The sequence below is a fragment of the Microtus oregoni genome, unplaced genomic scaffold (genome assembly GCF_018167655.1).
Source record: "Microtus oregoni isolate MIOR12 unplaced genomic scaffold, Mior012 000003F_ref0000135, whole genome shotgun sequence".
Taxonomy (NCBI): Eukaryota; Metazoa; Chordata; class Mammalia; order Rodentia; family Cricetidae; genus Microtus; species Microtus oregoni.
Window position 1 is genome coordinate 29,908,777 of NW_024543062.1, and position 12,270 is coordinate 29,921,046.

Consider the following 12,270-nt stretch of genomic DNA (forward strand, 5'->3'; position numbering starts at 1 on the left):
GATTGAACCCAGGGTCTTATATAGGCTCCGCAAGGACTCTACTGCTAAGACACGCCCCCAGTCCCCACCTGGTCCTGTCACTCATCTCTAACCCCTTTCTGAAGGCAGACTGGGCAAATCTTCAGACCCCTGTAACAGGCCAGTAGCCCCCTGCTTGAGGTACCTGAGGCCTTCTCCATCACCCTGATGATATTCTCACACCTTCCCACTGCACCCTGTACTCAAAGCACTGCTGTGCCACTTGCCCAGATGGCACAGCTGTCTCTGGCTCGTCTTTCACCTCCCGTCCATCATCCCTCTAAAACGTGATAAAAATCATCATTCGGCCTTAAATCTCTCCAGAGCCCGTACCTCTCCTCCTCCTGCCCCTCCCACCTTCCACCCCTAAGTGCACCAGGAGCTACAATACATGCAACAGAACTGGCACACTGCATGCTCCCGGGAGCGTCAACGAGACTGTTATACCACCATAGGCCATTTCCTGCCTTCCCTACGACAGACACAGACAACGCCGTCGGAAGGACATAGGAGCTGCCCATTAGAAAACATAACTCAGGCAATAGTTTAAAGAAGGACGGGATAACAAATTACTAGTTCTAAAAACTTTTTTAAAAACATCATTTATTTTTATTCATGTGTGCATGTGCCTACCTTACAGTGTCTGCACCATGTGAGTACAGGTGCCCATAGAGGCCAGAAGAGGGCACCAGATTCCCCCTGGAACTGGAGTTACCAGGGGTTGTGAGCCACCTGATGTGGGTGCTGGGAAACAGAACCCCAGGTCCTCTGCCAGAGCAACCAGTACTCAACCAGGGGGTGGTGGTGACGCACGCCTTTAATCCCAGCACTCAGGAGGCAGAGGCAGGCGGATCTCTTTGAGTTTGAGGCCAGCCTGGTCTACAAGAGCTAGTTCCAGGAGAGGATCCAAAGCTACAGAGAAACCCTGTCTTGAAAAAAACAAAAAACAAAACAAAAACACAGCAACCAGTACTCATAAACTATCCCTCCAGTACCCAGACTCCTATTTTTTTTTAAAAAAAATTTTATCTTCTGCTTGAATCTCCATATATATCTCAAAGCCAAAGGCAAAACACACACATACACATAAACACCTCCACGCTGTGGGTGTAGCTCAGCAGCAGAATGCTCAGCTATCATGGCCAATAAGTTCAATTCCCAACACTGTCCCCCCACAAAAAACATCAAAGCAAAAAGAAAACAGTAAATAAACCCTCATTACCAGCTAAGGTAAGTCACTAAAGGAGGGGGTGTGGCTCAGTGAGGCACCCACGTAGTAAACACAAGGTTCTGGGTTGGAGCTATAGCACAAAAAACAAAATTCGGTAAAGAAAAGAGACCTGGGGCTGGAGAGATGGCTCAGAGGTTAAAAGCACTGACTGTTCCTCCAGAGGTCCTGAGTTCAATTCCCAGCAACCACATGGTGGCTCACAACCATCTGTAATGAGGTCTGGTGCCCTCTTCATGTCCAGCAAGCATACAAACAGACAGAACACTGTATACATAATAAATAAATAAATTAAAAAAAAAAAAGAAAAGAAAAGAGACCTGAAAGCTAAGGGTGGGAACTGGCCCCAACTGCCCTCTCTATTCCCTGCCTAACTGGCTAAGCCTGCCTTAACCGGTTCTGTTGCTCCTTGAATGACACCCGGGGAAGGTGGCCTCAGACCAGGAGAGGAGGCTAGCCGGTTCTGCACAGTGTTCTTTGACTTGAAGGGATCTGCAACACTGAGCTGGCATGGGAATGGCAGCCAGCGATTTCACTTCTTTTGGTGACTCTAACATGTCAGCCTGTGACACAGTGACAACCAGACAGAGTGGGGTGGCAATAGCCCCTGCAGAGCACACACGCCAGCGGTAGGGAATACTGCTTTATCCAGACAAAGATGTGTCACATTAAGAGTGTGATGGTGTGTTACATTTGCCTGCTTGAGGCACCTGATTGGTCTAATAAAGAGCTGAATGGCCAATAGCAAGGCAGAGAAAGGACGGGAGAGGCTGGCAGGCAGAGAGAATGAACAGTAGGAGAACGAGAGAAGAGGATGAAGGGAGACAACAGTGGCCAGTTAGGCAGCTGTCAGCCACACAGACACAGGAAACAGTGAAAGCAAGAAGGAAAGCAAAGGAAAAGGCCCCGAGGCAAAAAGTAAAGAAAGAGAAACAGGTTAACTCAGAAGAGCCTAGTCAGGACCTGGTGGTGGTGGTGGTGGCTTGATCTCCTAGCGTTCAAGACCAGTCTGGTCTAGTAAGGAGTTCCAGGACAGCCAGAACTATACACAGGAAAAAAAAAAAAAAAACCTATCTTGAAAAACAAAACAAAAAATGCAAAAAGAAAAAAAAAAAACTAGCCAGAAACTAATCTAAGCTAGGCCAAGCCCTCAGAACAATTAAGAAGTCTTCATGTCCTGATTTGGGAGCTGGTTGGTGGCCCAAAAGAAAAAACCTGCTACGAGCCATGTGCCCAAGGTTGTTTCTTCTACATTAAGAGCACAGAACCACACTTTCTGAGTTTGACCTAAGGATCCTCCTGCCTCAGCCTCCGGGGTTCTGGGATTATACAAGCACACCAATATGGCTGGCCCAAGACTTCCACAAACATTTACACACCCTGACAGAAAGAAGGTCCCTGGAACTAAAGACATGAGCGCCAGCAGCCTCCAGTCTGGGGCATCCACCTCCAGTCTCCGTGTTTGTCACAGGGCTCCAATATCAGGGTATCCACATGGCCTACGGTTGTCCCCCAACTCCAAGCACATCCTCCGTGTCCTTCCTTTCCCGATCAATAACCTTGGGTTTCTGACATATCCTATTTTCGTAGCCATAATGGAAAACAAACCCAGAGGCTCTCCTGTGGAGCTGGTCTAAGGAGGGTGGTGAAGGCAGGTGGGGGAGGTGCATGGAGGAGGAGGCCGAGGCTCACGACAGGAAGCTGGGGTTTTCCCTTGCCCTTTGTCCAGGCCACCAAGTCATCCCACAGACACTGTACGACAAACACCATCAGGGTGGCCATTCTGACAGCACAGATCTCCTCAGATGGCAGTCATCACCGTGGAACAGCACACACTTTAATGTGGGAAAGTGAAGTTAGAACCCAATGAGACCCCTAGTCCTGTCCCCTCGACCCTCACTTCCCAATGGAGGGACATCAGCTAAGAGCTAGGATGCCTGGATCCAAGTGTGCCAGCGTGCCTTTGTGACCTGGGACAGGTTTCGACCTCTGGGAACCTCAGTTTCCTCTCTGTGGGAGGATCTTGAAAGCACTGCCCTAGATACTGCAGGGTCACGATGCCACATGGCCACAAGCACAGGCCAGGAGCTGCCTGGCATGGGGCAGAGGTTCCACAGTGGCAGGTCACTGTGATTCCTGTGAACTTTCTCACTCAGACTGACTGGGCGGGGAGAGTGGAGTCTGAGCCAGAGAAAGGACACACAGGGAAGCCACTCAGTGAAGATCAGAAGAAAGTGCTGTCCCTCAAGTCCCCAAGGAAGAAGGACCCCAACACTCCTGGCTTTGGTCTTGGTTGCTTTCTTTAAGAGTATGGGGTTTCCTCCTGGAGGCCTCATGCTGTTACTTGAGATAGTCCTGGAGACGCTGCGGCCAGAAACCACCAGATCAACAACACAGTAAACCTTCCAGCTGCTCCCACGTTCCCTCCCTGACTTGGATCATAAAACACTTTCGGAGCACACATGATCTCAGACCTCCTTCGGGTGACTGGCGGAGCAGGGCAGCAGGTGCCAGCCCGCACCCAGCTGCTGTGCCTGCCATTTAGATGCGGTGGCTTTCTCTGATGCAGAGGAAGAGATGGCATTTCATGGCAGGGGGCCCGAGGCAACAGACAGGGTCCCCCTATGAAGATGCAAAGGGCCAGGAAGCTTAAGGCTTTGAGCTTCCATTATAGAGGCTCAGCAGGCTGGGTGCTTGCTCATTTTAATTGGCACCACCAACAATCTGGTTGCATCCGGCACTCTGCCCTATAAAAGCCAGAGGAATGACTCCGGCAGAGCCAGGTGGCCGGGCAAACTGGGAGGCTGTGGAAACTTAATTGTTCTTGGTTTCCGACTGCTACACTGCCTCGGTGTCCCTGTGTGGTGGTAGCCTCCTGCTGGGTTGGGAGTGAAGCAATAGGGATTTGCAGCTCATCCTGAGTTCAAGGCTCCTGCTCACTGCAGATGTTCACAGCAGAGCCCAGTCTGCAGCTCATGACCTAGGTCATGACTGGCCATGCACAGACCACGTGATCTGAAGCATTTACCAAACCCCCGCCACCTGGCTGGGGGACTGTAAGGTTTCTGACATACAGCAAGGATGCTGCAGCTTGGAGAAGCTAGGAATATTTCTGAAAGTCTGAGGCTTGACTCCAGAACCCACACTGGGTATCCTTCCCTCTGGGACAGGCATGCTGGAATGTTTGGCCCACCACAGTTCCAGAGTGAGACTGTTGAGCTGATCCCTTCCAGCTGCCCTTGGCCACATCTGCCTGAGGCCAGCAGCTCTGGTCACCCAGATGGTGCCTAGTGCCAGCTGGCTCAGGCTATATTAAGTTTCTAGAAAAGGAGCCAGGGTGTCACACATAGGTCCCTGTGGGGACAGTGGCCTTCCCTATAGAGGTGGCACTGTGTCCTAGGCCTGAGCACCAAGTCTCTCTGCTCTGTCCCCTTAGGCCCATCCCTGACCAGCTTGTCACCTGAAAACCATAATAATACTATACCAAAGTAGCCAGGACAGCGGGGCATAGCCATCTTCATGTCCCCGATCCGTTCCTCACCAGAAAACAAGTGTGTGAGCTTAAAGGCACGGGAGAGGTCAAATCCTAGTGGAACTGCCAGGGCGCACCAGGAGCAACCACTAGATGGACAGCTAAGCACACGCAGCCCAGACCACTGCCCAGCATGTGCACAGAATGTTGCTGTCTCCAGCCGCCTTGCAACCAGAGAGACCTAGCCTCCCACCTCAAAGAAACAATAAAGGAAAAAATTCCTGGGGCTGTGCAGATGGGACAGCGGCTAAAGGCACCTGCAACCAAGTCTAATGACCTGGGGTGCACAGAGTGGAGAGAACTAAATCCTGCAGGTTATCCTCTGACCTCCACACGTGCCACAGCATATGCATGTGCACACGCGCGCGCACACACACACAACAGATTATAAAAACAAATCTCTATGTTGAAGTGCTGACCTTAGAGCCTAGGAATAGGAGTATGCTTCAAGATGGCGTCTTTAGAGGTAACTGAGATAAGATGAGGCCTTGAGTGTGGACCACAGTTGTGAGGAGACAGCAAGACAGCTGGCCTGCTGAGCACCCTGCCTGCCCTGGGTACCCCCAGGGTCTATAGCAACTGTAGACAGGGGCCTGGGGCTTCCAGAACTGAGGTCTTTACTGGAAGAGAGAAGGGAAGAGAAGAGAAGAGAGGAGGGGAGGGGAGGGGAGGGGAGGGGAGGAGAAAAGAGAAGAGAAGAGAAGAGAAGAGAAGAGAAAGCTCTGTCCCTGGTTCTAGAGCAAAGGCAGGCAGAATGTCACTCACATCTCACAAGAGCCTTTTGTCAGTCATTCCTGCCAGCTTCCAGGCTCCAGAGACCTAGCTAGGATCATTTCTGCAGTGGCCTGAGAAGTCCCTGAACCTTCAGGCCCTAAGCTAAGGATAAATGGGACTCGGAGCCCTGCAGGTGACAGATGACTCAGTAATTACCACTGGTGGCTATCTCCCTGCCCACAGCAAGAAAGCGAATCATTAAATCTCTCTAAGGGGACTTTGAAGATCTCCCAGAACTGTGTGAGCAGGAAGTTCTCAGCTTAAACTGGAATCCTTGGGCAAACAGCAGGGCCAGGAAGGTCTCCCAGACAGACTGCCTGACCAAAACCCAGGCTCAGAATAGCACTGGAGACTCACTGGACTGAAGGCAGAGTGACACCATGGGCTAGCCCAGGAAACAGGGCCAGTCAGGAAAGGAGGCCCGGGACACTGAGCAAAACCGGGGCTCTACCTTGTGGAGACGGGACAGTCCCCAAACAGCTTTAGGATGGATGGGTGTGTGTGTGTGTGTATGAGGGGAGGGGATGTTGTAAGGTTGGGTGTGGTTCATGTTGACAGCTCAGACAGTAGGGGAATCTCAGGACAATGTGAAAATCTAAACACGAGATAGCGCAAGGCCTGGGCAAATTAATTAACAGTCCGTCAGTCCATCCCAGCGGGTTAGTTTTCATCAACTTAAGATAACTCAAGTGTCCTTTTAAGAGGGGCTCACTTGAGAAAATGCTGTCTGTCAGACTGGCAGTGCATTTTATTGACTGATGATTGATACAGGAGGGCCTAGCGCACCGTGGGAGGTGCCACCCCTGGACTGGTGGTCCGGATGCTATACGAGAACGGATTGAACAATTGTGAGGAAAAGCTAGCGAGCAGCACTCCTCCATGACCTCTGCATCAGCGCCTGCCTCAGGTTCCCGCCTTAAGTTTCTCTGATGATGGGGCGTCACCTGGAAGTATGAGAAGAAGTAAACCTTGTCCACCCCAAGCTGCTTCTGGTTATGGTGTTTTAGTCTTACTCTCCCACGGGCCCACTTCCTCCTCAAGCCCTGAGAGCGACCCAAGGCTTCAGGTGCAGAACTGGGTCGCTCTCTTCACCTTCCAGGGTGGGAGAGCAGGACCCTGCGTCCAGCTTGGGCACTCTGGAGGGATCTAAGAGCATGAAGACAGCCAAGGTTTCCATTAGAAGGGAGCCTGCCGCACAAGCCCACATCCTTAGCAAGTCAGCCACCTCTACACCATTCAGGCCACTCCCTTCTGTGGGTGACAGGAGCCCTCCTGAGTAGTGTTCTCTCTCTCTCTCTCTCTCTCTCTCTCTCTCTCCACAGTGGTATGGGAAGAACAACCAGACAGGGCTCTCATAGGCTGTGTGACCACAGGCCAAGTTAGCTGACCTCTCCCAGGCCATTTCCTCCTCTATAAAATGCAGGGAGCATCTCTGTTTTATGGTCACGTGACAAGCCTAGCATGTGCTGGACCTGTGTTAAATCCTCAAGACAGCAAATAAATAAACTCAAATTAAAATATCAGCCAACCCTCAGGGCCTCCACCCACCTGCATGTGTGCATGCATGCATGAGTGCATTTGTGCGTGAAGAACTGGTGAAGAATGGAGGTGGAGGAAGAAAGAGGAGGAGCCAGGGGAGGAAGAAAAAGAGGTAGAAGGGAAAGAAACTTCAGTCACACAGGCCTGAATTCAAACCTTTCTTTACTCACTAGCTGGCTGTGTGGTCCTTGGGAAACTTACTCAACCTCTCTGATTCTCAGTTTCCTCCTTTGTAAAATTAAACATACACACACACACACACACACACACACACACACACACACATCCTTCCTTGCAGGAGCTCTGAAAAAGAGAGCAGGTTAAGACCAGGAATCAGAGCCAGTCCTGCATGGCTCTTGGGGGAAAATCAGGCTGCTCGGCCACTCAGGACTGTGACAGTGAGCATGATGAGGTGACAGGGTGGTTTGTAGGGCATTCGCAACCCCAGCACCCTCACCCTGAAACACTGCTCTCCTTCATTCCTCCCCAGGGAGCCGAGAGAGCCCCAAAGCCCAACTGCGTTCTCTTTGGACGGAGATGGGGGTGCCAGGCTCGGTGCTGGTCCACGATGTCATCCCCTGTGGGTGTAAGTGTGGTATCCCTTGATCTTCCACCCTGGCAGGCTGCCTGCACTCAACAGGGAGCCCTGCAGCCCTGTTCGCTGTCTGAGGACCCTCTACAAAGGCAGGTTATTTTCAGCCTCCCCTGAGCCCTTGTCCTGAGTGAACGGAGCCATGGTTTCGGGATGTGGACCAGGAAGGGTTTTAAGGCCTCTCCCTCTGCCAGAAAGACACTTAGAGTCGGCAACACGGACAGCGCATCCCCTCTCTCGGGGTTACTTTGTACCAGCTTTCGATTCCCAGAAAAGACTGTGTGAAACCCCGAAGCCCTAATCAATGCAACACAAGGCTCGCCCTCTGCCCCATTTTGAGATGGCAGATAAATGCAGGGTAGATGGCAGGTGAGCTCAGCCCCCCTACCAATTTCAGGTGGGGACCCACGGGGATGTTTTTATTAACAATGAATGAAGCAGAGAAGAGAGGCTTGCCTGAGGTCCCCTAGCAGCAGGGACAAAGCCAAGTGTGTCAGGAGAGAGGGCTCCTGGAGGAACACTGGACACTGCAAAGCTGGGCTCACACTCACAGTCTCCTAGGAGCAAAGTCCTTGTCACACTTGAGATGAGTGACAGGGACTCTGTTTCCTCTTAGAGACTGGAGCCCACCTGTCTCTCACTCCCCGCGCAGACGTGGTATGAGTCCCACCCACCCACCTCCCCCAGCTTACTTTTGCTGGGCAGCTCCTCTTGGCTCAGGCCGTTGGAAGGAGCCAGTGGGGCACTCTCACCCTCGTCCAAGGTCAGGATGAGCGGCACATCGTCATCTAAGCTCACGGCCATGTTCCCCGGTCCTGCAGTCCTCAGGATGCGATAGCCAGGGCTTTTAAGGGTCTCCAGCTTGAGCTCCTGTTCAAAGCCACGGGGCCAGGGATGCTTCTCTGCTCCATCAGATGCATCTTCTAGGGTTGGGAGGATTTTAAAAAAGGTAATGATTAAAACATAGTCGTTCCTGATGTGTTCTGGAGTCGGGGGCAGTGACGGCTGAGCAACCAGAGGCCAGGCTAAAAACCCTGAATTTTGGCTTTTGTCACAGTAACCTACAGTATACAAACTGCGCTTTGAGAGTCTCATGTAGCCCATGTTGGTTTCTAGCTTGCTGTAAAGTGGAGGATGACTTTGAGCTTTTGATCCTCCTGCCTCCACTGGGATTACAAATGTGTACCACAAATGGTTTAGAGAACTGGGGACTGAAACCAGGCCTGTGTGTAGGCTAGACACTGGGCTATCCGCTGAGCCACAGCCCACACCACCACTGTATTTCAACCTAAGAACTAGGATTCCAACACCCGGGAGGCTGAAGCAGGAGGATAACAGAGTTCAAGGCCAGGTTGGACTAAATAGCAAGAGTCTATCTTAAAAGAGAGAGTGTGTCAGGAGGTGGTGGTGCACCTTTAGTCCCAGCACTCGGGAGGCAGAGGCAGGCGGATCTCTGTGGGCTTGAGGCCAGCAGTCTTCACAGAGTTCAGACTGCCAGAACTACACAGTGAGACCACTCTTAAAAGAAGGAGGCATGGGGGAGGGGCTGGAGAGAGGGCTCAACAGTTAAGAGCACTTGCTGTTCTTGCAGAGGACTCTTTGTTGTTGTTGTTGTTGTTTTTGGTTCCCAGCACCTATACAGTGGCTCACAAACATCTTTAACTCCAGTTTCAGGGGCCCCAACACCCTCTTCTGACCTCCTTGGGCTCCAGGCACACATGTGGTACATATATACACACATGCAGGTAAAACACTCATACACATCAAATTTTAAAATAATAATACACATATAAATAAAATACAGGGAAGGTTCCTATGAGAACAAATGCTGACAAGTCAGGGTAACCAAGTCTAGAGAGTAGAGACTGGGGCCGGCATGATCAACACTACCTTCTGTGCTTTGTAAAGACTGTAAAGGGAAATCAATTTGTAATGATTATAGGAAGAGCAGTTCATCCTCAAAGAATACTCAAACTATGCCAGAGACCCTACTAGCGATTTCTAACTGGGTGACTGGAAGCTCACTAATAGCCCCACACAGTGGACAGGGACAGAAACCTTAGATAACTTGCCAGAGAGCCCACAGTCAGAAAGCCAAGCTGTGTCTTGCCCACATCCTATCCATAGCCATTACACCGCCTACGGCGTCTTCCAAGTCCCCAGGTCCTGCCCTCGGACAACAGTAATAAAAAGTGAGTGTGTCCGGCTCTCCAAGCTTGCCCCGTCTCTCTTTTTATGTTTGTGAACAATTTCCACTCTAGCTTTATTAAGCACCCTCTGGGGAACACACAAGATCATCCTGGTTTTGTTGGTGGCCAACACCCATTGTTCTTGTACGTACCTCCTCGATGGAGGAAAAAGGGACACGAACATTTGTACAACTGATAACCGGCGTCCTTTCCCAAGGACCCATCCTTTACAGCCTCCGGGTTGACGGCTCTCAGAACTGGTGTGCTGGGGTGGCTGTTAACACCACCCCACCTCTGCCCACTGAAAAGCAGAGCTCAGCAGATCTGCTGGGAGACCTTTGAACTTGGAAACAGCAGCAGGCTGAGGCCACCAGCTGTGGCCTGTGCACAGGATGGATCCTGCCTCCACACCAAACGATGGCAGGCCAACTGAGCAATGCCTCCTTTGGGGGGATGAGGGAAGCATCCACAGACACAAACAGCAGGTCTCTTTCAACCGAGATAAACACGACACCCACATTGCAGCCAGCTAAGCACACAACTAACTCTCTGCTCAGCAAACTTCCCGGGAGTGGAGTCTGATTTGTTTTGTTTCCTTTTCCTCCACCCTTGGGGGTTTATTTTGCTTTGAGATCTCAACAAGGACAGAGACAGAAGGGAAACTACCACAAGATACAATTGTTTGGCTGTCTAAAAGAACTGTGCTGTGTTTTGAACTCTGGCTTAACTTTCTCTTCCCCCAGTGCCTTGTACTGGTTGCGCTCACCCATCTAACACACTCCATGGTAGAGGGATTAGGTGACCACACTTCCTTGACACCAGGAGAAGGCTCTGACAGAGCACTCTCTCCTATTTCTTTGGAAGGCAAGAAACTCTCCCCACTCAAAACAGGTTCCTCATTTTTGTCACCAGCGTCCTCCTAGCTAGTAGGTTTTCCATTTTAACTGCTGCACATGACTCCATTCTCGCCATACCTTGGTGGCTCTCGCCTGATGTGACTCTGTCCCCACTGTCTACAAATATTTCCGGCATCACAACTTGGGAATGATCTCGAGGGAGCCCAAAGAGGCCACTAATATCTACAGTCCACAGCTGAGACCCCACCCACAGGAAACAACCTCCTGGCTCCGTCTCAACAGCTCTGCCCTCGGTAGAGCCTGGGTGAGCAAGCGTCCCGCTTTCTAGAAGAGGCCCACAAGTTCCATCCGGCCGACTGGAAAGCAGGTGGTACAGACAGAGGCATTTCCCATTTTATTCCTAGAAACTGCACGCCCTGAAGTGAAATCCACCAGTCCCTTTCTTGTTTTTGTCTTCTGAAACAGGGATATCCCTGTCCAGTCTCGGAGAGCCCTCAAGTTGCCATCCTCCTCCCACCGAGCCTACGACTTTCCAAAGAGAAAGAAATGAGTCCCAGAAAGAAGTAAACTGCCCAAGGTCACACGGCAGACTCAGAGACAGAACTAGGGGCTCCTTCGGTCCTGCTCTTCGGCAGACTTAGGCTCTCACTCTAGAGAGGACCCAGAGGGTCACCCCTGGGGAAAGGTCACTCCTGGAGGAAGGTCCCGGGATCAGAGTTAGCTGCCATCCCGCTATCTGTCCCCAGAGTCAGGTTGACCCAAGCAGGAGTCCCCGGCCAGGTCACAAGAGGTCTCAGCCGGGAGGTGAGCGGGAAGGGATGGGAAAGGGAGGAGGGTCGTGCGGGGGCGCCTGTTCCTCGCACTCCACGGGTCGCCCCAGGAAGTCAAGGCAAAGAAAAAGGTGCAGAAAGAAGTGAATGAGTTGGGGTAGAAGCATGCGGGCAACCTCCCCAGGCCCCTCGGGAGTCGGGAGCACCCAGCCCCAGTTTCAGCCCCTTCTCGGCGCCCTCTGAACCCTGACCCCTGTCCTCGTGCCAAGCCCGCACCCTCGGATTCTTACACGCGCCGTCCCGGGATCCCGCACCATGCACCGTGTCTGCAGAGCGCAGCTCAGCACGCAGCTGCTGCTGCCAGTATCCCGACAGCGGAGCTACCGCAGCCGCCAACACCGCCTCACCGCTGCCACAGCGGCAGCTGCGCCAGCCCTTGCATCCTCCGACTCCTGTCACTCAAGCCCGCAGGCCCCGCCCCACGGCCCCACGCCACGGGCCATTGGCAGCCAGAGAGGCCGCAATGTAATTTGACAGGGTAATCTGCACGTCACTCATAGGGCTCCTCCTCCTTTCCCCGCCCTACTCGCTTAACCAACAGGAATCCCGGCTCTTTCCATTGGCAGAACGTCAGAGAGACGGTGGTTTTGATTGGTCATCGTTCAGAAGGTGGAGCCAAAGCAGCCCTAGTAGAAGTTGAATGGTGAAAAAAGAGGTCCGTCAAACACAGAGTCCCGCCTTCTAAGATTGGCGCGTAACCTAGCAACGGGG

At 52.0% G+C, this 12,270-nt stretch overlaps 1 protein-coding gene across 1 annotated transcript in view; it reads right to left on the bottom strand.

The window, feature by feature from the left end:
* The window catches only part of Tpcn1 (two pore segment channel 1), a 55,196-nt gene extending 43,287 nt beyond the window's left edge, over positions 1-11,909 (bottom strand). Inside the window, exons 1-2 of the mRNA XM_041648092.1 lie at positions 11,790-11,909; positions 8,376-8,606 (exon numbers count right to left, since the gene is read on the bottom strand). Coding sequence (XP_041504026.1) covers positions 8,376-8,487 — 112 coding nt within the window. The 5' untranslated portion in view covers positions 8,488-8,606; positions 11,790-11,909. The remainder of the gene's footprint in view (positions 1-8,375; positions 8,607-11,789) is intronic.
* Between the last annotated feature and the right edge of the window lie 361 nt (positions 11,910-12,270).